A 24,291-nucleotide genomic window follows, 5' to 3' on the forward strand; every position below is an offset into this window, starting at 1 on the left:
CCACACCTGCCCCTCCCCCACCCATGGCACCCCTGCCCCTCCCCCACCTGCAGTGCCTCCGGACCCCTCCCCCATCTGCATCCCCCACTCCTCTGCCCCTCCCCCACCCGCAGCACCTCCCAACCCTTCCCCATCCGGGCCCCACCCCCACTTCCGCCCCCCCTCCATCCGCAGCATCTACAGACACCATCCGCAGTACCCCCCGCACCCGCTACATTCTGTACATTGTGGCCTGCAGGTGCTGTTCACGCCGTCGCAAGGGGCTGCGCCTGCTTCACCATCGCACACCCTTTCATTGTGCAATATTTAACCACTAACAAAGGAATGCAGGTGATTCTCCATATAACACAAATATTGAACCCCAGAAAGGCATGCAAGGGTTAAGGGGGCGTAGCCCCTTGCGACGGTGTGAAGAGCGCCCGTAGGGCGCGATGAAGCACCTAGTGTGTGTGTGTGTATATATATATATATATATATATATATATATATATATATATATATATATATATATATATATATATATATATATATTTTCTATATCTCAGTATAGAGATGCCCGGCACTCCCAGTATAGTATGGCAAATCCGGGTGCCCTCCGCAGTCAACAATAATGCAGAAAAAGAAAGAGAAGCAGCGGCACTCTGTCGGTGTAAAAAATCACGTGTATTCAAATCAAACACATAACAATGGTCACATAGAGAACCAACGTTTCAGGGTCCTGAGACCCCTTTGTCAAGGCGTGAACAGTGTTTAAGAGAGACCCACTTACCTATATAGCACCCAGGTGAAACCCGCACGTGGAGGGAGACACAGGGCCGGGGGTCGCCGGAAGTCCTCCGGCGTCTCCAGGAAGTGACGTGGTGTCGGGTGTGCGGCGCGGCTGCCATGGAAACCAGCGGCGCTTCCCGAGGCACCCGCGCCGGCCCTGTGAGAAAAAGTGAAAAAGAGAAAAAAGTAAAGTTAAGCAACAGTGATAAGGGCACAATATATTACAAGCACACAGAGGGGCAGAGCTAAGAATGGCATCATGAAACTCCATATATGGAATGAGCAAAAACATGTTATGTAGTGCATAAATGAGTTGACCAGTATAAAAGGGAACTGGTCAGGTTCAAGAGAAATAAACATCTCATAGTGAAAACAGACTATGAAGAGAACAAAGTGTACCGCTGGCTTATGGGAGGTGATGTACGAAGAGAGGAGCAATCCAGGTTCCCCTTTAGAAGGAATTGGCGGAGACGGAGGGATGACTCTACCTATTCGGCTCAATTGTCCAACAGTGACAGCGAGTTTCCAGCCCCTGAGCTGGAGGAATCCCAGATACAAAGTGGGACCCCTTTAGGCGGGCTTCTACCAGTTTGGGGGATCCCAATCCAAAAGGACGCCCACCCGCAGGGGGGGGGGGGGGGGGGCAAAACAAGAGGCAACAAAAACACTTCCAACAATCGGAAGACCTAATATTTAATCTCTTCGATAGAGTTTTTACTCCAACAGAAATGGCTGTATTAAATAAAGGCCTATCTTACATCCCTACCAACAGACATGACGAATTTACTTGGAAGATGGACTTACACCGCTTCTCGCGGAAGCTCCGACTCCAGGAATACCTCCAACACCACCAACCAGAACAATCCACGTCTGTCTTTGACAAATTTGAGAGACAACATGCTACCTCAAGGTTTGACCCTCAATCTTCTAACCCATCCCTTAAAACCTTCTCTCGACTACTGGACAATTCGGTTCAACGTTATAATGCTACTTCTGTAATGCAGCGCAACAACTTAACCAGGGCAGAAAGAAATGCCTTACGGGATCTGGGCAATGCCAGGGACATTATTTTCCGCCCTGCCGATAAGGGGGGTGGCCTGGTTATCCAGAACCTAGGGGATTACCGCATAGAGGCCTTAAAACAGTTAGCTGATGATCAAACATATCAGGAACTAACTTCGGACCCCACTGCAGGCTATAAGCGGGAATTGGATTTAATCCTGGATGAAGCCTTGGAAAACAAACAGATCACGTTGAAACTACACCAGATACTGAAAAAAGAGCACCCAGTTTCACCAGTCTTTTTCACTACTCCCAAGATCCACAAAGATGTCCACAGGCCCCCGGGTAGGCCTATTATTTCTGCCAGATCGTCATTATACCAACCCATATCTCAACTTTTGGACAGTATTCTCCAACCACTGGTTACCAAACAACGGTCATACATCAAGGACACCACAGATTTTCTTAATTTACTGGACGATTCTCCTCTGTTCCTACAGGCACTTTGTTGTGCGTTATAGACATTTGCAACCTTTACACCAGTATACCACACGAAGGAGGCTTGGCTGCTATGCAAGAATTTCTAGTACAGAATAACATGCAGGATGTGGACAGAACGCTGTTTATACGCCTATTGGAACTTACTCTAAAAAGAAACTATTTCCTATTCGACGGTAAATTCTATCTCCAACTAACGGGATGCGCCATGGGCAGTAATGTGGCGCTGTCATACGCTAACACTTACATGTTTAAGGAGGAACAGAAAATCTTTTTCACTAATCAATCATACTTCCAGAACATTCTAGCGTATTGTCGTTACATTGATGATGTCTTCATGCTGTGGACTGGCAGCAAAGAAGAATTCACCAATATGATGGAAGACATCAATCAAGCAGCGGTCCATATCAAATTCACTTACCAATGTGATGCCTCTACCATCAGCTATTTGGACGTACAGGTCACCATTCACAACAACAACATCTGTACCTCTATCTATACCAAACCTACGGACAAGAACACAATGCTTCTGGCTAGCAGCCACCATCCTAAACCTCTCATTAGAGGTCTACCTCGGTCTCAGTTAATACGCACAGCCAGGATCCACAGTACCCATAACACTTTGGGAGTCCAAATGGACAAAGTCATTGACAAATTCCTCCAGAGAGGTTACAATAAGGCTGACTTGCTGAAGCACAAGAATGAGGTCATGATGATGGATAGGAGAGATCTGCTGCGTCCAAATGTAAGAAGGAAAGATGATATATTACCTTGGAAAAGCCAGTTCTGCACGTCTAGCCCGGTGGTTCAATGGGCCACTCGGGCACTTTGGCCCATAGTGGCCACTGATGAAAAACTTGCCTGTTTTAAAAATAAGAGGCCCATGAATTGTTTCATGAGGGCCAGAAATATCAAAGATACCATCGTGCATGCTGACACTACGGGCTTCACCAGTTCTGCACCGTCCCATTTTCTTACTAAACAGCCCGGCGGTTATAAATGCCTGGGATGCACCACCTGCAAGAACATGATCAGTGGACCATCCTTCAAACATCCATCCAAGGATTTTGTGTTCAAATTAAAGCACGTTATGACCTGTACGTCCACCCATGTGGTATACTACATCAATTGCCCCTGCGGGCTAGGATACGTTGGCAAGACCATCACCAGCTTCAGAACAAGGATGGCACAACATAGATCAGCCATCAATATGGCCATCAAGAAGGGAAGTTCCGACCAGCCAGTGGCGCAGCACTTTGCAGCCAAGGGACATTCAGTAGATGCACTAAAACATATGATCATCGACCATGTGCCAGCCAATCTTAGAGGGGGTAACAGGAGCGGCGCACTATTGCAGTTGGAAGTCCGCTGGATATTCAAACTGGAAACTTTCCCACCGAAGGGACTAAATGACAAAATCCAGTGGAATAGTCTTTAATTTGTTTAATTTAATTCTCTCATGCCTAATCAGCTTTAGGTATAATTTATATGTGGACAGTACTGTCTCTAATCACGGTTAGACTTTTCAGCACCAATCTCTATCCTTATTTGTATTAGGGCCTTTGTTTCCTTTGCCCTGTACTCCACTTCTCCACTTTGTATACCCAGTTCCAGTGTACCAGTCAACCTGACATTTCACTTTGGTGCCCCACCCACAACTCTCTTGTACACTTCTGCCCGTTAATTCTCAGCTTCACCTCTTCACATCCCAGCCTCACTCTACACATAGCACACAGGTGACCAATCCCTCTTCTTTCCCTTCTCTTTCTTATAACCCTGGTCCTGCCCCTTTTTTCTACTCTTTTCATCTTTTCCTTTTCACTGCACTAGTTTTTCTTACCCCCTTAGTTCCTCCCTTTCTTCTTATTTATAATGTCTGTTCCACGGCCTCACATTGGGCCCTTCCCTCCTGCTTCACTTTTCTGTATTACTCTCCCCATTCCCGGGACAGTACCTCCTGTATCCATCTGCTCCACTGAATACAGTGGTCCTGCATACTTCACGCATAGTACTCATTTATGCACTACATAACATGTTTTTGCTCATTCCATATATGGAGTTTCATGATGCCATTCTTAGCTCTGCCCCTCTGTGTGCTTGTAATATATTGTGCCCTTATCACTGTTGCTTAACTCTCTCTTTTTCACTTTTTCTCACAAGGCCGGCGCGGGTGCCTCGGGAAGCGCGGCTGGTTACCATGGCGGCCGTGCCGCTGGTTACCATGGCAGCCGCGCCGCACACCCGACACCACTTCACTTCCTGGAGACGCCGGAGGACTTCCGGCGACCCCCGTGACTGACGGCGCCCGGCCCTGTGTCTCCCTCCACGTGCGGGTTTCACCTGGGTGCTATAGAGGTAAGTGGGTCTCTCTTAAACACTGTTCACGCCTTGACAAAGGGGTCTAAGGACCCAGAAACGTTGGTTCTCTATGTAACCATTGTTATGTGCTTGATTTGAATACACATGTGATTTTTTACACCGACGGAGTGCCGCTGCTTCTCTTTCGTTTTCTGCATTATTGTTGACTGCGGAGGGCACCCGGATTTGACATACTATACTGGGAGTGCCAGGCATCTCTATACTGTGTGTGTGTATGTATGTATGTATGTATGTATGTATGTATGTATGTGTATATATATATATATATATATATTTTATATACTACGCCCCCTTAACCCTTGCACACCCTTGTGGCGCGGCAATATTTTTATTATATGGAGTATTACCTCCAATCATAATTGTGCGAGTGGTTAAATATTGCACGGACAAAGTGCCCATTGTGTGAATAAGCGGTGCTGCTAAAAGTGGCCATTGTGTGTATAAGTGGTGCTGCTACCTGTGGCCACTGTGTGTATAAGATGCTCTGTTACCTATGGGAATTGTGTGTATAAGCACCACTGCTACCTGTGGTCATTGTGTATATAAACAGCTTTGCTACCTGTGGCTATGTTGTGTATAAGCGGCTCTGCTACCTGTGGGCACTGTGTGTATAAGCGGCTCTGCTACCTGTGGGTATTGTGTGTATAAGCTGCCCTGCTACCTGTGGGCACTGTGTGTATAAGCGCCTCTGCTACCTGTGGGCACTGTGTGTATAAGCGCCTCTGCTACCTGTGGGCACTGTGTATAAGCGCCTCTGCTACCTGTGGGCACTGTGTGTATAAGCGGCTCTGCTACCTGTGGGCACTGTGTGTATAAGCGCCTCTGCTACCTGTGGGCACTGTGTGTATAAGCGCCTCTGCTACCTGTGGGCACTGTGTGTATAAGCGGCTCTGCTACCTGTGGGCACTGTGTGTATAACTGGCTCTGCTACCTGTGGGCACTGTGTGTGTGTGTATACGCGGCTCTGCTACCTGTGGGTATTGTGTATATAAGCGCCTCTGCTACCTGTGGGTATTGTGTGTATAAGCCACTCTTCACGCCGCTGCTTCTCTTTCTTTTTCTCTCTCTCTCTCTCTCTCTATATATATATATATATATATATATATATATATATATATATATATATATATATATATATATATATAATCTCTCTATATATATATATATATATATATATATATATATATATATATATATATATATATATATATATCTATATCCCATATAATCGCCTTGTGACTCTGTGCCTGGCGTTCTAACGCTGGGCGGAGTCAGTCACAGATCTGGGTGGCTGGATGCAGGCCAGGAACAGTCCCCTCCCTCGGTCCGCCCATACCCACCCAGTGCCCTCGTTCCCTCCTCCCTGTACACTCCCTGCACCCTGGTGACACTGCAGCCGGTGAGTCTTGCGGCTGCCGCACAGTCCGGAGGAGAATGCTGTGGACGACCTCTGACTGCCGCACCCGCCCCCCTCCCACCCGCGGCACCCACAGCCTTCACCACATCCGCCCCCCACCCGCGGCACACACCCCGCTCCTCCCCGAACCCTCCCACCTGCGGCACCCACACCTGCATCACCCCCCCACCCCTCCCCCACCCGCGGCACTCCTGCCCCCTCCCCCACCCATAGCACCCACATCTGCTGCACCCCCACCGGCGCCACTCCCCCACCCGCGGCAGACACCCCACTCCTCCCCGCACCCTCCCCCCCGCGGCACCCACACCTGCAGCATTCCCCCACCCCTCCCCCACCCGCGGCACTCCCACCCCCTCCCCCACCCATTGCAGCCACATCTGCAGCAACCCCCACCCCTCCCCCACCCGCGGCACTCCCGCCCCTCCCCCACCCGCGGCAGACGCCCCTCTCCCACACGCTACACTCCCGCCCCCTCCCACACCCGTTGCACCCACACCTGGAGCACCCCCCGCCCCTCCCCCACCCACCGCACACACCCCTTCCCCACCCGTCGCACCCACACCTGCAGCACCCCCCGCCCCCTCCCCCACACGCAGCATTCCCGCCCCTCCCCCACACGCGGCACCCACAGCACCCACCACATCTGTTCCCCACCCACGGTACCCGCCCCTCCCCCACCCACGCCACTCCCGCCCCCTCCCCCACCCGTAGCACACACAAACCGCGGTTCCCCCCTGCCCCTCCCCCGGCACCCCCGCCCTTCCCCCACCCCCATACCCACCTCTTCCCCCCCCCCCCCCCCCGCTACACCCCCACACCCTCCACTGCGTCCATTATGTGTCTAAGCGACACTGCTACCTGTGGCCATTGTGTATAAGTGGCACTGCTACCTGTGGGCACTGTGTGTATATGCGGCTCTGCTACCAGTGGCCATTGTGTGTATAAGTGACACTGCTACCTGTGGCCATTGTGTGTATAAGCGCCACTGCTACCTGCGGCTATTGTGTGTATAAGTGGTGCTGCTACTTGTGGCCATTGTGTGTATAAGTTACACTGCTACCAGTGGCCATTGTGTGAATAAGCGGTGCTGCTAAAAGTGGCCATTGTGTGTATAAGTGGTGCTACCTGTGGCCATTGTGTGTATAAGCGGTGCTGCTAAAAGTGGCCATTGTGTGTATAAGTAGTGCTACCTGCGGCCATTGTCTGTATAAGCGGCTCAGCTACCGGTGGCCACTGTGTGTATAAGATGCTCTGTTACCTATGGGAATTGTGTGTAGAAGTGCCACTGCTACCGGGGGCCATTGTGTGTATAAGCACCACTGCTACCTGTGGTCATTGTGTATATAAACTGCTTTGCTACCTGTGGCCACGTTGTGTATAAACGTCTCTGCTACCTGTGGGCACTGTGTGTATAAGCGATCTGCTACCTGTGGGCATTGTGTGTATAAGCTGCCCTGCTACCTGTGGGCACTGTGTGTACTAGCGGCTCTGCTACCTGTGGGCACTGTGTGTATAAGCGGCTCTGCTACCTGTGGGCACTGTGTGTATAAGCGGCTCTGCTACCTGTGGGCACTGTGTGTATAAGCGGCTCTGCTACCTGTGGGCACTGTGTGTATAAGCGGCTCTGCTACCTGTGGGCACTGTGTGTATAAGCGGCTCTGCTACCTGTGGGCACTGTGTGTATAAGCGGCTCTGCTACCTGTGGGCACTGTGTGTATAAGCGGCTCTGCTACCTGTGGGCACTGTGTGTATAAGCGGCTCTGCTACCTGTGGGCACTGTGTGTATAAGCGGCTCTGCTACCTGTGGGCACTGTGTGTATAAGCGGCTCTGCTACCTGTGGGCACTGTGTGTATAAGCGGCTCTGCTACCTGTGGGCACTGTGTGTGTGTATACGCGCCTCTGCTACCTGTGGGTATTGTGTGTATAAGCACCACTGCTACCTGTGGTCATTGTGTGTGTATAAACTGCTTTGCTACCTGTGGCCACGTTGTGTATAAGCGTCTCTGCTACCTGCGGGCACTGTGTGCATAAGCGGCTCTGCTACCTGTGGGCACTGTGTGTATAAGCGGCTCTGCTACCTGTGGGTATTGTGTGTATAAGCGGCTCTGCTATCTGTGGGTATTGTGTGTGTGTGTGTATAAGCTGCCCTGCTACCTGTGGCCACTGTGTGGATACGTGGTTCCGTTATCTGTGGGCACTGTGTGTAAAAGCTGCGCTGCTACCTGTGTCCATTGTGTGTATACGCAGCTCTGATACCTGTGGCCACTGGGTGTATAAGCTGCGCTGCACAGAGGCTGAACTACCGCCAGTGCAAGCAGTGCGTTGCACTGGGGCCCGCCTCTGTCCAGGGGCCCAAAGCATGTAATGAGTCAAACTGACTCATTACATGCTGCTGTGTGCTGCGGGCAACCGCTGCCCGCAGCATACAGCCGCCCGCAGGACACAGGAGTCGGAGAGGAGCGCAGCGCAGCAGTCACGGGGGTAAGGAGAAGGAGGGAAGTGGAGGAGGGAGCCGCAGCAGCGCTTTGTTAGTGGTGGAGGCGCTGCTGCTGCTGGCCCTCTGCTTCACTATAGGCTGTCTTCCGAGAACAGCCTATAGTGAAGCAGAGGGGCAGCAGCGCCTCCACCAATAACACAGCGCTGCTGCGTCTCCCTCCTCCACCTCCCTCCTCCTCATTCTCTCCTGCCCGGGAATCATCAGAAGGTGCACCGAGGAGCCTGAGCCAGCAGAGAGGGTAAGTATAATTCATTCTTTCTGTCTTTCTTTCTGTCTTTCTTGGGACTGCCTGCCACAATGTGTAAAAATGGGGAATCTGCTGCCGCAATGTGTAAAAAGGGGGACGCTGTCTGCCGTAATGTGTAACAAAGGCACGCTGTCTGCCGTAATGTGTAAAAAGTGTACGCTGTCTGCTGTAATGTGTAAAAAGGGGGACGCTGTCTGCCGTTATGTGTAAAAAGTGTACGCTGTCTGCCGCTATGTTTAACAAGGGCACGCTGTCTGCCGCTATGTTTAACAAGGGCACGCTGTCTGCCGCAATGTTTAACAAGGGCACGCTGTCTGCCGTTATGTGTAAAAAGTGTACGCTGTCTGCCGCTATGTGTAACAAGGGCACGCTGTCTGCCGCTATGTGTAACAAGGGCACGCTGTCTGCCATTATGTGTAAAAGGGGGATGCTGTCTGCCGTAATGTGTAAAAAGGGGACGCTGTCTGCCATAATGTGTAAAAAGAGGAATCTGTCCGCCGTAAGGTGTAAAAGGATCTCTACCTGGTGTAGTGGTGCTACTGTGCGGCGTAATTTGAATAATGGAGACTACTGTGCACCGTTTTATGAAATGGTATTATTTTGTGGCCACATCCCTTCCCCACGAAGCCACGCCACTATGTATTTTTGCGCGCGCCCTGCCCCTGTTATGCATGCAGGGGTGGGGCTCCGATGCCGTTTCTTGCACACAGTGCTAAAATGTCTAGTTACGGCACTGTTGCTAGGCATCCATTTCTCTAGGCCTGAGCAGGTCCCCCTCACCAGGTCCTTTCCAGGGGTGAGGGGGTGCACTTGGATGGGGGGGGCCCTAAGCATTTTGTTGCACCTGGGCCCACCGCTCGCTAGTTCCACCAATGGCGCTGCATACACTAGCAGTATATACTACACTATGTTATTCATTGTGCCCTGTGGCCACTCTTCATGCCCTCACAAAGGGCTACGCCCCCTTGACAATCGCACACCCTTCCCCCTTGCAATATTTACCCACTAGCATAAACTTTTTTGCAGGTAATACTCCATATAATAACAATTATAGCACAGCTGAAGCCCGTGCAGGGGTTAACGCAGGGGTGGGGAACCTTTTTTCTACCGAGGGCCATTTGGATATTTATAAAATCCTTTGGGGGCCATACAAAAATTCTCAACGTAAAAAATGACCCTGCCCCCTAGTAGGTCTGCCCCTTAGAGGTACTGTGTGTGCGCGCCAGAGGCGCGTGCGCTGAAAAAATGGGTGTGGCCAGTTAAAATGGGACGTGATTCACATATGCCCCCAATAGTGCAGTGCCAGATCCACAATTGCCCCCACAGTGCCAGGTATACAAATGCCCCTCACAGTGCCAGGTATACAAATGCCCCACACAGTGCCAGGTGTACAAATGACCCCCACAGTGCCAGGAATACAGTTGCCCCCACAGTGCCAGGTATACAAATGCCCCTCACGGTGCCAGGTATACAGATGCCCCCACAGTGCCAGGTATACAAATGCCCCCACAGTTCCAGGTATACAGATGCCCCCACAGTGCGTACAAATGCCCCCACAGTGCCAGGTATACAGATGCCCCCACAGTGCCAGGTATACAGATGCCCCCACAGTGCCAGGTATACAGATGCCCCCACAGTGCCAGGTATACAGATGCCCCCACAGTGCCAGGTATACAGATGCCCCCACAGTGCATACAGATGCCCCCACAGTGCATACAAATGCCCCCACAGTGCATACAGATGCCCCCACAGTGCCAGGTATACAGATGCCCCCACAGTGCCAGGTATACAAATGCCCCCACAGTGCCAGGTATACAGATGCCCCCACAGTGCCAGGTATACAGATGCCCCCACAGTGCCAGGTATACAGATGCCCCCACAGTGCCAGGTATACAGATGCCCCCACAGTGTGCCAGGTATACAGATGCCCCCACAGTGTGCCAGGTATACAGATGCCCCCACAGTGTGCCAGGTATACAGATGCCCCCACAGTGTGCCAGGTATACAGATGCCCCCACAGTGTGCCAGGTATACAGATGCACCCCCCCCCCCCCCCCCGTGCTACTTACCGCTCCTTTCGGCGGGACACGGAGGAGAGCGCGGCTATGTTGGGCGGCGGCGTGTAGGACTTGAAACCAGCCGCCGGTTCGAGAGCCAATCAGAGCTCGCGGACCGTCAGCCGCAGCTCCTGATTGGCTTCCGTTCCGCAAGCTCTAATTGGCTCACGAACCGGCGGCTGGTTTCAGGTGCTACACGTCGCCGCCGAGCTCTCCTCCCTGTCTTGACACTGACAGCTGAGACACGCTGCTGCCGGACTGAGCGGCTGCGTGTCTCACTGAGAGAAGCGGGTGGGCCGAAGCAAACGGCTTTGCGGGCCTTATACGGCCCGCGGGCCGGAGGTTCCCCACCCCTGGATTAACGGGTCGTAGCCTCTTGCACCGGTATTTTCTGTCTAACACCTTGCTTCTCTTTATCCTCTCCCTACCACCCTGCCTCTCCCTATCCTTTACCGATCGCACAGCGTTTCTGTACATTCCCTTTCTCTCCCCCGCTACGCCTCTCTCTCTCTTTTCTCAACCGGACACCATTCCTGTATGCCCTCTATACTGCCCTGCATTTCTGGATCTGTTATCTACCAGCCTGCGTATGTTCAAAGGCCTGCAGGGGTTAACGAGGCTTAGCCCCTAACAACATTGTGAAGAGCGCCCGTAGGGCGCGATGAATCACCTAGTGTATATATATGTATATATATGTGTATATATATATATATATATAGAAGTTCAATGCAGGAACGGCACTCAGAGACAACAGCAGGTCAAAAACGTGTATTAGCAGTCTACGATCGTTTCGGAGCACAGAGCTCCGTCGTCAGGACAAATAGCCACAGCTATTTGTCCTGACGACGGAGCTCTGTGCTCCGAAACGATCGTAGACTGCTAATACACGTTTTTGACCTGCTGTTGTCTCCGAGTGCCGTTCCTGCATTGAACTTCTACACATTTACTGTTCTGGCACCTGAGCAAGTTGATCCTTTTGAGGAGTGCCGGCTGCTGCTGTATATATGTGTGTGTGTGTGTGTGTGTGTGTGTGTGTGTGTGTGTGTGTGTGTGTGTGTGTATATATATATATATATATATATATATATATATATATATATATATATAGTATAAAATGTAGGACGGGGTATCATAGCATGGGCTTTCTCTGGGATCAGTCTTGACATGCCCCTTCCTCACGAGGCATGTGCCTTAAGTCCCTATTGAAAAAAATTGGGGGGGGGGGGGGGGGGCGCAAGTCTTTCTCTGGCACAAGCCCAAAAAGTCTAGTTACGGTTCTGGATGTGTCTCGGTATTTGTCCAGGGCTGTAATTCTCTGTGTCCCCCACAGACCAGCGCTTTCCAGCCATTCACCAGCGCTGTGCCCCCCCCATTGACCAGCGCTGTGCCCCCCCACACTGTCCAGCACTGTGCCCCACACACTGACCAGCGCTGTGCCTCCCCACCACAGACCAGCACTGTGCCCCACACACTGACCAGCGCTGTGCCTCCCCACCACAGACCAGCACTGTGCCCCACGCACTGACCAGCGCTGTGCCTCCCCACCACAGACCAGCACTGTGCCCCACGCACTGACCAGCGCTATGCCCCCCCACACACACAGTCCAGCGCTGTGCCCCCCCCTTGACCAACACTGTCTCCACCTACTGTCCAGCGCTGTGCCCCCCCCCCCACACTGTCCAGAGCTGTGCCCCCCCCACTGTCCAGAGCTGTGCCTCCCCCCACTGTCCAGAGCTGTGCCTCCCCCCACTGTCCAGAGCTGTGCCTCCCCCCACTGTCCAGAGCTGTGCCTCCCCCCACTGTCCAGAGCTGTGCCTCCCCCCACTGTCCAGAGCTGTGCCTCCCCCCACTGTCCAGAGCTGTGCCTCCCCCCCACTGTCCAGAGCTGTGCCTCCCCCCCACTGTCCAGAGCTGTGCCTCCCCCCCACTGTCCAGAGCTGTGCCTCCCCCCCCACTGTCCAGAGCTGTGCCTCCCCCCCACTGTCCAGCGCTGTGCCTCCCCCCCACTGTCCAGCGCTGTGCCTTCCCCCCCACTGTCCAGCGCTGTGCCTTCCCCCCCACTGTCCAGCGCTGTGCCTTCCCCCCCACTGTCCAGCGCTGTGCCTTCCCCCCCACTGTCCAGCGCTGTGCCTCCCCCCCCACTGTCCAGCGCTGTGCCTCCCCCCCCACTGTCCAGCGCTGTGCCTCCCCCCCCACTGTCCAGCGCTGTGCCTCCCCCCCACTGTCCAGCGCTGACGAGAGTGACTGGCAGGATCGGGTGGAGTCGTGCTCCCAGTTGAATGCCCTCCGTGAAGAGGAGGAGATAGTCCTGGGGCAAGGAGACCTGCCGGAAGTGCCGAAATGGACGGACGTACGGGGAGAGGATTGTGATGCCGTGGGAGGACCCGTTCCAGAGGAAGACATAGGACCTTTGGAGATGCCCCACGAGGAAATGCGACATGTGGTGGCTGTTGCCCGGGAGGAAACGGATGCCCCGGAGGATTCCGCTGTTGGGTGGTGGTCGATTCCACACCCGGAAGACAGGGACGAAGCCACAGACGATATCGAAGGTCAAGAGTGGGTGACTGTTGTCCCCGTGGAAGAAGATTCCCCTTGGTGGCCAACGTCGAGCGACCGTGAGGAGGCGCCACTCCCCCAGAGGATCCGCCGATGGAGGTCAGGACGTAAGAGGAACCCGGAGCTGGAGGAGGAAGGGTGTGGGGTCACGGCCGGTCCAGGCTGGGCCTTCGAACACAACCTCGCCGGAGGGACCTCGGAATTCCCTGACCCGCGGACAATGGACGTCGTGAAGAACTTTGTAGGGACTACAAAGGAAAAAGGGGGGGGAAATGTAAAGATGTGCCCTGTGGGCACATCAGCGGTGCTGGCTGTGGGCGGCGCTGGGGCAGCTTGTCTGTCCCCAGCGCCTGTCAGTGCGTGGCGGCGGGTGTCTGGTGCAGGGATCGGATGTTTCCCTGCACCAGGCTGTCGGCGGCGGGTAGCGGCGCGGCGGCGCTTTAAACTTGGCACCGCTGGGGCCGCCAATGAGAAGCGCCGCCGGAGGCTGTTTGAATCTGGCGCCGTCCGCGAGCCAATCACGGCTCGCGGGGCGCCAGCCACTCGGAGAGGGACGCGGCGAGCCAATCGGCAGGAGCCGAAGGGACGGAGTGCGCGGAAGAGCGCGAAGAAGAGAGACGCCGCGCGGAGGAGCCAGAAGAGGTCATCGCGGTCGGAGTTCGGGTGGCCGCGGAAGAGGCCTGAAGACGTCCGGCGGCCGGAAGATGTCCAGCGGCGGCTGGACGCGGCGAGGCGACGGCGGCGCCGCTGGCCAGGACGGGCCAGCGGCCGAAGATTGAAGGAGAGCGCCGGAGAGGTCACCAGGGGTGGGAAGCAAAGAGCTGACGAAGCTTCCCCCCTGGTGCCTCTCCCAGCGGGTCAGGTAGGCCCTTTTCAGGTGCCCCTGTACCCGCTCCTCCCTAGACCACCGGGTGTTCGGGCAATAGGCCCGTGGGCACAGTCAGGCCCTCCCGGCCTGTGGGCATGTAGTCGGGCCCTCCCGGCCCGTGGGCATTTAGTCGGGCCTCCTGGCCCGTGGGGCATGTAGTCGGGCCCTCCAGGCCCGTGGCCAAGATAGGCAGGCACTAGGCCTGGGGGCACAGGTTGGGCACTAGGCCCATAAGGATAGCCAGGCTACCGGCCTGTGGGCAGTTAGGCGGGCGTTAGGCCCGAGGGGCACATCAGGCAATAGGCCTGTGGGGCATTAGAGGGCATTAGGCCCTAGGGTATTCTGGCCAGCTAGGGATATCTGAAGGTGACGCTGGGCGCTAGGTCCAGGTCACCCAACGGGTGACAAGTTAGGCGGGCACTAGGCCCGTGGGTTAGGTCAGGCCTCCGGCCTGTGTGTAGTCAGGGGGGGCGCTAGGCCCAGTGGGTAAGTGCCCCCGAGGTGAATAAAGGTGGCACTGGGCACTAGGCCCAGGCCACCCTGAGGTGTTAGGTAGGCAGGCAGGCCCGCTCGGCCTGAGCCCCTAAGGAGAGAGTACGGTAGGTGGGTGAGCTGTGCGGCCCCCACTACTGGGTGTTCTGAGTCGGGTAACTAAAGGGACCGTACCGTCGCTTGCATTGTGTATCGTGATGTATGTTACCGTGCGGGGCAAAGTGTGAGCTCGTTAAGTGTGTTTAGTTTTGTTGCACCACACCCACAGAGCTAGTTCGAGGGCTCTGCCGTTGTAGTTAGTATAGGGTGTGACACTAGGTTAGAGTTAGGCCCTGCACGGCTGTTTGCTTGTTTGTTTACCTCCTTACAGGGACCTGTAAGAGAAGAAGACGTTCGCAGTGCGAAACTGACGGTGAGTAACATCTGTATGCGTTTGTCCCTTGTCTGTCCCCGAGCGCCGGAATCGGGATTGCTCACGGATGTGAGAATCCTTTTCATCACACTACGTGCGAGAGCGCGAGTGTGTGAAATCTGGGTAGCTGAGGCTTTGTGCCGGTGATGACCATTCACCCAACCGGTGAAGGTCGCGGTCACCCCTGGGGTATCCCCTGTTCCAGTGGAAGAAGGGTCGATACCCCCTTTAAGGTAAATTATTCTCTCCTCAGCTCGGTCGTCGGTCAGCTCAGAGAGGGAATCGCCGTGTCCGGATCCGACTGAAGATTTCCAGGTCCGTTGGAGGTTCCGGTACCTGAAGGTGAGAGAGAGCGGCGCCTGGTGAGTACAGAGTCTACACCTGCACGGCAGCAGGCACCACCACACAGCAGCCCCACCTCTCACACACTGTAAGAGAGAAAGCTTGTGTTATCAGTGTGCTTTGGCCGGGGGGGCCCCTAACAGAGTGGGGCCCGGGGTACAGTATGCCCTGCAACCCCCCCTTAACCTGACTATGCCTCCCCCCCACTGTCCAGAGCTGCGCCCCCCACTGTCCAACACTGTGCTCCCCACCCCACCCTCCACTGACCAGCGCTGTGCCTCCCCCCACTGTCCAGCGCTGTGCCCCCCCCCCCCCTCCCACTGTCCAACACTGTGCCCCCCACCCCCCCCTCCCACTGTCCAGCGCTGTGCCCCCCCTCCCACTGTCCAGCGCTGTGCCCCCCCCTCCCACTGTCCAACACTGTGCCCCCCACCCCACCCTCCACTGACCAGCGGTGTGCCCCCCCTCCCACTGTCCAGCACTGTGCCTCCCCCACCCCTTCATTGACCAGCCCTGTGCATCAGGATTGTCCTGTTTCCTCTCTGGCATAACATAGGTAAGGCTGTAATTCATGCATTATTTCAGGACGGAACGAGACAAGCAGCTGCTATGTAACATTGAAGTCCCGTCCCATCATGCTGCTACCTGCTGTACCTGTACCTGCCTTCCGAATGCCCGAATCCAGTTAGGTCAGTCACAGCAGCGCCCTCTAGTGGCAGTGACTACAGACGGGTTACACAGGACGCCGGGCACAGCAGCGCCCTCTAGTGGCAGTGACTGCAGACGGGTTACAAAGGACGCCGGGCACAGCAGCGCCCTCTAGTGACAGTGACCGCAGACGGGTTACAAAGGACGCGGGGCACAGCAGCGCCCTCTAGTGGCAGTGACCGCAGACGGGTTACAAAGGACGCCGGGCACAGCAGCGCCCTCTAGTGACAGTGACCGCAGACGGGTTACAAAGGACGCGGGGCACAGCAGCGCCCTCTAGTGGCAGTGACAGCGCTCAGTATCCAAAGCGACCAGACAGACGCTTCCCGGAGCGGCCACGTTTGTGGAGACTGATCCCGTGTCGCAATAACATGAAGACAGAAGCTGAACAGGTGCCACATGTTCCCATATACATTGGCATGATTCCCCCCCCCCAGCACTGGACATGATCTCTTCCTCCTCCCCCAACCCCCCCCCCTTAGCATTGGCATGATCTCTCCCCCCCCTCAGCACTGGGCTTGTTCTCTATCCCCCCCCCCCCCCCCCCCCCCCGCCTCAGCACTGGGCATGATCTCTCTCTCCCCCCCCCCCCCCCCCCCTCTCTTTCACAGCACTGGGCATGATCTCTCTCTCTATCTCCCCCCCCCCCCCCCCCTCTCTCACAGAACTGGGCATGATCTCTCTCTCCCCCCCCCCACCTCTGCACTGGGTATGATCTCCCCCCCCCCCTCCCCCCCCCCCAGCACCGGGCATGATCACTCTCCCCCCCCCCCCCCCCACCCCCCTCTGTCCCTCTCAACACTGGGCATGCTTCCCCCCCCCCTCTCTCAGCACTGGGCATGATCTCTCTCTCTCCCTCTCTCCCACCTTCACCCCACCCCCAGCAATGGGCATGATTATGCACAGGGATAACGCCGGGCTCAGTGTGCGGGGATAACGCCGGGGGGCAGTGTGCGGGGATGACGCCGGGGGGCAGTGTGCGGGGATGACGCCGGGGGGCAGGTGTGCGGGGATGACGCGGGGCTCAGTGTGCGGGGATGACGCCGGGGTCAGTGTGCGGGGATAACGCCGGGGTCAGTGTGCGGGATGACGCCGGGGGGCAGTGTGCGGGGATGACGCCGGGGGGCAGTGTGCGGGGATGACGCCGGGGGGCAGTGTGCGGGAATGACGCCGGGCGGCAGTGTGCGGGAATGACGCCGGGGGGCAGTGTGCGGGAATGACGCCGGGGGGCAGTGTGCGGGGATGACGCCGGGGTCAGTGTGCGGGGATGACGCCGGGGTCAGTGTGCGGGGATAACGCCGGGGTCAGTGTGCGGGGATGACGCCGGGTTCAGTGTGCGGGATGACGCCGGGCTAGGTGTGATGGGATAACGCCGGGCTCAGTGTGCGGGGATGACGCGGGGCTCAGTGTGCGGGGATGACGCGGGGCTGACGCGGGGCTCGGTGTGCGGGGATGACGCGGGGCTCGGTGTGCGGGGATGACGCCGGGGTCGGTGTGCGGTAATGACGCCGGGGTCGGTGGGGTGCGGGGGGATGACGCCGGGCGGCAGTGTGCGGGAATGACGCCGGGCGGCAGTGTGCGGGAATGACGCCGGGGGGCAGTGTGCGGGGATGACGCCGGGCTCAGTGTGCAGGGATGACGCCGGGCTCAGTGTGCGGGGATGACGCCGAGGTCAATGTGCGGGGATGACGCCGGGCTCGGTGTGCGGGGATGACGCCGGGCTCGGTGTGCGGGGATGACGCCGGGCTCGGTGTGCGGGGATGACGCCGGGGTCAGTGTGCGGGGATGACGCCGGGGTCAGTGTGCGGGGATGACGCCGGGGTCAGTGTGCGGGGATGACGCCGGGGTCAGTGTGCGGGGATGACGCCGGGGTCAGTGTGCGGGGATGACGCCGGGCTAGGTGTGATGGGATAACGCCGGGCTCAGTGTGCGGGTATAACGCCGGGGTCAGTGTGCGGGGATGACGCCGGGCTAGGTGTGATGGGATAACGCCGGGCTCAGTGTGCGGGTATAACGCCGGGCTCAGTGTGCGGGGATGACGCCGGGCTCAGTGTGCGGGGATAACGCCGGGCTCAGTGTGCGGGGATGACGCCGGGCTCAGTGTGCGGGGATGACGCCGGGCTCAGTGTGCGGGGATGACGCCGGGCTCAGTGTGCGTGGATGACGCCGGGCTCAGTGTGCGGGGATGACGCCGGGCTCAGTGTGCGTGGATGACGCCGGGCTCAGTGTGCGGGGATGACGCCGGGCTCAGTGTGCGGGGATGACGCCGGGCTCAGTGTGCGTGGATGACGCCGGGCTCAGTGTGCGGGGATGACGCTGGGCTAGGGGGGTAATTCCAAGTTGATCGCAGCAGGAATTTTTTTAGCAGTTGGGCAAAACCATGGCCCTCATTCCGAGTTGATCGCTCGTTCTTTTTCTTCGCATCGGTGCGATAAGTCGCAAACTGTGCATGCGCAATGTTCGCAGTGCATCTGCGCCAAGTAAATTAGCACAAAAGTTTGGTATTTTACTCACGGCTTAACGAAGATTTTTCTACGTTCTGGTGATCGTAGTGTGATTGACAGGAAGTAGGTGTTTCTGGGCGGAAACTGACCGTTTTATGGGTGTGTGTGAAAAAACGCTGCCGTTTCTGGGAAAAACGCGGGAGTGTCTGGTGAAACGGGGGAGTGGCTGGGCGAACGCTGGGCGTGTGTATGACGTCAAACCTGGAACGAAACTGACTGAACTGATCGCAGTGTAGGAGTAAAGGGCCCTACACACTTAAAGATTATCTGTCCAATCTGGCTGATTGGAAAGAAAATCTGGCAATGTCTGGGAGTAAGTGACAATCAACAATTTGCTACCAAAATCAAGAAAATGGACAAAAACAGTTCAGATAAATTGGTTTAATGAAACAAACTTAACCAATTCGTCTTAAAGTCCATTTTTGTCTGTTTTCCAGTGTTTGAGAGCAAATAGTCAATTGCCATTTGCTCCCATACATTGCCAGATTTTCTTTCCAATCAGCCAGATTGGACAGATAATCTTTTAGTGTGTAGGGCCCCTTGGTCTCGAGCTACTCAGAAACTGCTAAGAAATATCTAATCGCTCTTCTATTCGCAATTCTGCGAACCTTTCGTTCGCAATTCTGCACAGCTAATATTTACTCCCAGTAGGCGGCGGCTTAGTGTGTTCAAAACTGCTACAAGCAGCTAGCGAGCGAACAACTCAGAATGAGGGCCCATGTGCTCTGCAGGGGGGACAAATATAACATGTGCAGAGAGAGTTAGATTTGGCTGTGGTGTGTTCAATCTGCAATCTAAATTTCAGTGTAAAAATAAAGCAGCAAGTATCTACCCTGCACAGAAATAAAAGGGTGGTATTCATGTGACCGCCGGTCAGCTGACCGACAGTCACATGATCTCCTCCGTGAGCCCGACGGCTCACTATCCCGATGGTCGGCATGCCACGACACCCATAGAGTGGGAATATAACCCGTGGCGACCGCAGGTCGCCACCGAGCCCGCAGCGTGGCGAGCGCAGCGTGCACTCGCCCCTCCCCGTCGTTATGCTGCCGGGATCCCGGCGTTGGTAAGGTGACCGGCGGTCAGGAGACCGCCGGTCACCAGTACTACACCCAAATAAAATAACCCACCCAAATCTAACTCTCTGCAAATGTTATATCTGCCCCTCCTGCAGTGCACATGGTTTTGCCCAACTGCTAACAAAATTCCTGCTGCCATCAACTTGGAATTACCCCCTAGGTGTGCGGGGATAACGCCGGGCTCAGTGTGCGGGGATAACGCCGGGCTCAGTGTGCGGGGATGACGCCGGGCTCAGTGTGTGGGGATGACGCCGGGCTCAGTGTGCGGGGATGACGCCGGGCTCAGTGTGCGGGGATGACGCCGGGCTCAGTGTGCGGGGATGACGCCGGGGTCAGTGTGCGGGGATGACGCCGGGGGGCAGTGTGCGGGGTTGACGCCGGGCTAGGTGTGCGGGGATGACGCCGGGCTCAGTGTGCGGGGATGACGCCGGGGTCAGTGTGCGGGGATGACGCCGGGGTCAGTGTGCGGGGATGACGCCGGGGTCAGTGTGCGGGGATGACGCCGGGGTCAGTGTGCGGGGATGACGCCGGGGGGCAGTGTGCAGGGATGACGCCGGGGGGCAGTGTGCGGGGATGACGCCGGGCTAGGTGTGTGGGGATGACGCCGGGCTCAGTATGCGGGGATAACGCCGGGCTAGGTGTGTGGGGATGACGTTGGGCTCGGTGTGCAGGGGTAACGCCGGGCTCAGTGTGCGGGGATGACATCATTACCGGTCCCGGATGCTGATGTGATCGCAGCGGCTGAGTTATGGTGCCCATACACTTGTGCGATGCCCTGCGACGCGACATCGCACTGGCAGTTCGGTTGCAATGAAATCACACCTGAACTGCCAAAGTGATTACCATGCGATCATGCGATAGATCGCATGGTAATCACGTGATGGGCACGTCACCGTCGAGTGGGAGCGGCCTCCATCCGCTCCCGGCGGGTGCCCATCGCTCTGCGATATATAGCATGTGTTTTTAAAAACACATGCGATCGCTCTGCGATTCGATAAATATTAAGTGCAGCACATACTATCTTGAGACGTGAGATTCGACCGGCGTGCCCGCGCATCGCGTCGAAAGGTACCTTCAATGTGCGTACAATCCCCCGATTTCTCCCACAGATGAGGTCGAAATCGAAGGTTAGCACCGATTATCTGACAAGTGTCCTGGGCTGCGCAGAGACTGCACAAGATCGGTTTGTACAGCTCGGCTACACAGGCGATCGCACACTGGCACAGCTAAATACACTGCTCCTGTATGCGGCGACTATGATCGCAGCGCTGCAAAAATCGCTCCATAGCGATCAGGTCTAATTAGCCCCTATGTACTAAGCTTTAGAGAGAGATAAAGTACCAGCCAACCAGCTCCTGTCATTTTTCAAACACAACCTGTAACATGACAGTCAGGAGCTGATTGGCTGATACTTTATCTCTCTCCACATTATCTGTCTCCAAGGCTTTAGTACATAGACACCTTATACATGTAGTAATAGACTGTACAATTTGGACCCAAACAAACAGTTTTGGCTGAAATTATCCCTGCAGGTCTGTACATCAGTCAGACAAAGGGAATGGGAAGAAGGATTTGGGGAATGGGTGACCAGAAGTAATGACGCACCGGAAGGTCTGGGAATCCGCTTGGCCGTCCGTTGACGCAGAAACTAAGTATGAACTAACAAGGCTTGAGATTTCCTACAGTACATCCGGGGTCCTGAGTGTTGGGGCACCACCGTCACACTGCATTCTCCTACTCATCTCATGTCTACTAAATAATCTAGTTGTGTAGCAAGCCCTAGCCGCTATATAGTGACCGCTATAGACAGCAGTGCGGATTATACGCGGGTGGCACTGGAATATTGTGGTATAAGTCATTTCATCGCAGGGTTTGTAAATCCATTGTTCAGTTTTATTGAGATAAGATGACTGATTTTCCTTCTTGTCCTTTAGCTTTAAGGATAACATGGCGCAGAGACTGTTATCCGGATTCCACGCTCTAGATAAATATTCGCAGGACGTCCTGGCCAAACACGCCAAGGTAGGTTGTGTGATGTGACAGTTTTCTGTGACACGGATTCCAGACCTGCTGATTAATCGCACATGTGTACAGTGATAGCTTCTACCTGGCCGAGCTTCCTACATGTAACGTGCCGCTGATTACCAGTAGCAGTAAAGGTCACCTATATGCTCCGGAGGCCGACCTTCAGATCTGATCCCGACTTTTGGAATAGAAACTTTGCACCTCTGTGAAATCACCGGATCCTTCGCAAAAGTCAGATCACCCAAAATTGTGCTTCAGTCTACGATGAAACGAACGTGCATATTTCAAGATGTTTTTATTTATTAGATCAACTTTTACTTTAGGCTTTTATTCCTTTTCTGTTAATACACTGTATAGAAAATTGCGCAAGAGATATTGGGGGTCATTCCGAGTTGATCGCTAGCTGCTTTCTGTTGCTGTGCAGCGATGAGGCAAAACAACGGCACTTCTGCGCATGCGTATGCGGCGCAATGCGCACGCGCGAAGTAATATTACAACAAACGTTGTAGTTTCACACAGGGTCTAGCGAAGCATTTCAGTCGCACTGCTGGCCGCAGAGTGATTGACATGAAGTGGGCATTTCTGGGTGTCAACTGACCGTTTTCATGGAGTGTTCGAAAAAACGCAGGCGTGCCTGGAAAAACACAGGTGTGGCTGGACGAACAGAGGGCGTTTGTGACGTCAAAACAGGAACTGAATAGTCTGAAGTGATCGCAAGCGCTGAGTATGTTTTGAGCTACTCTAAAACTGCACAAAATAATTTGTAACCGCTCTGCGATCCTTTCGTTCGCACTTCTGCTAAGCTAAAATACACTCCCAGTGGGCGGCGGCATAGCGTTTTTCACGGCTGCTAAAAACTGCTAGCGAGCGATCAACTCGGAATGACCCCCATAGTGTGCTCCGGCTTGGCGCAGTTTGAGTTCCCGGCAGCAGTCCCGAGGGTGGGCAAGTGGGCATACTTCATGGCATGCCCATGGCAACTTACGAAAGCAAAAAGTGGAAATGTGGGTACATTGGGTTTTATGTGATTGCATATTATTATAATTCCAGATGTTCTAATATTAGACTTTATATAACAGCCTATGTCACACTACCGCTTGTAATCATCACGCTGCCCCCCTGCCCACCCTCTCTTCTCTCTGTACTGACCTTTCTCTGTAACACTTGTCATGTGTGTAATGCAGCATCTATATAAATAAAGCCGGGTGTGAATCCATGATCTTATTGACTTAGTACATACCACACGCCTGCTGTACTAGCCGCTATTGTTCCACCCACCTAAGGAATCCGGTCACAGGTCAGCTCTGACGTGTGAATATTTGTTTTATTCTAGAAACGCCACCTGAGCTACCTGCAGAGGATCCAGTCCCTGAACGTCCCCCTCTCCTTTGATTTTGAGCCGGAGACGCGTCAGGGCAGCGCCGGGAAACGTTGGGAAAGAAAGAGGAATTCACACTTGTCCTCCAGGTGCAGCGCCTTCCTGCAGGATGTGTATCGGAGCGATATTATAATCACCGTACCAGGCAGATAATACTCATACCACAGGGGTTATAGAGACGTCACGCTAACGCGTCGCTCTGTCTCCATCATGTTCTGTTTGTGGATCCCAGTCACTGTATTGGGACAATATTTTGCCCCCCAATCTCTGCCCATATCCCGATTCATATCGCCAACTCCGTGGCTTCACAGCAGTATCCCCAATATGCCAACTAGTATTGGAAAGTGTATTTTATAAAGTGCATGTATAGTTCACTGCACTACTCTGTCCTCTGCTCCTCGGGGGCGGGGCATAGTTTGGGCTTGAATGAAGGGAAGGGCGCAGCTACGTCATCAGAATTCCAGGAGCATCCTGTAGTTTTGCTGACAATCACGGAGATGGCATTTGACATTAGGGTGTGCCTGGGCACACCCTGGACCCGCTGTGTTCACGCCTACGAGGGTAGGCAAGCCACATCCAGATTAATAAGGGGGGGGGTGGGACTACAGCTCCAGGCCCCCACATCAAAATAGGCCCATCATCGTGCCGGCACCAGCCACCCACATAAATCAGAAGTATTTAAATTGTATTTACATTTTCCTCACAAAATGATGCAATATTTCTACCGTTACATATTTAGTGAGACAGTGGGGCTGATAGTGTAGGAGGTGTACGCACTCACTCAGCACTGGCCCCACCCACACAGCACTGGCCACACCTACATTGCACTGGCAGAGGGGAGGTGGCCCGGCCGGAGTCTGCACATGGGTCCCCTCCTCTGTTAAACTGCTGGGGATGGCCATTTGTGGGTTAATCATCAATGGTCACCATTGATGGTACCATCGGTGGTTCACCTCAATACCATAAAACCATTCACAGGTAAGCCATTAATGGTTTAGTAAGCCGCAAGCCAATCAGAGCCTGGGGGCTGGATTTTTTGGGACAGTCAGTGGGCAGAGCTA

General features: G+C 54.8%; 2 protein-coding genes across 5 annotated transcripts in view; one reads left to right on the forward strand and one right to left on the reverse strand.

The window, feature by feature from the left end:
- IL23R (interleukin 23 receptor) overlaps positions 1–16,277 on the reverse strand; it is a 120,596-nt gene extending 104,319 nt beyond the window's left edge. For 2 of the 3 annotated variants that reach the window (XM_063939132.1, XM_063939128.1), the window contains exon 1: positions 16,197–16,277. The gene's annotated coding sequence lies outside the window, so the exon portion shown is untranslated. Of the gene's footprint in view, positions 1–16,181 lie in introns of all 3 variants that reach the window. The other variant, XM_063939129.1, reaches the window with a different exon arrangement.
- A 195-nt stretch (positions 16,278–16,472) lies between these two features.
- C9H1orf141 (chromosome 9 C1orf141 homolog) overlaps positions 16,473–24,291 on the forward strand; it is a 47,433-nt gene continuing 39,614 nt past the window's right edge. Inside the window, exons 1-3 of one of the 2 annotated variants that reach the window (XM_063939137.1) lie at positions 16,473–16,636; positions 21,762–21,849; positions 23,186–23,319. In XM_063939137.1, the coding sequence (XP_063795207.1) occupies positions 21,775–21,849; positions 23,186–23,319 (209 nt within the window). In that variant the 5' untranslated portion in view covers positions 16,473–16,636; positions 21,762–21,774. The remainder of the gene's footprint in view (positions 16,637–21,761; positions 21,850–23,185; positions 23,320–24,291) is intronic. The other variant, XM_063939136.1, reaches the window with a different exon arrangement.

This window comes from Pseudophryne corroboree, chromosome 9 (assembly GCF_028390025.1).
Source record: "Pseudophryne corroboree isolate aPseCor3 chromosome 9, aPseCor3.hap2, whole genome shotgun sequence".
Lineage (NCBI taxonomy): Eukaryota > Metazoa > Chordata > Amphibia > Anura > Myobatrachidae > Pseudophryne > Pseudophryne corroboree.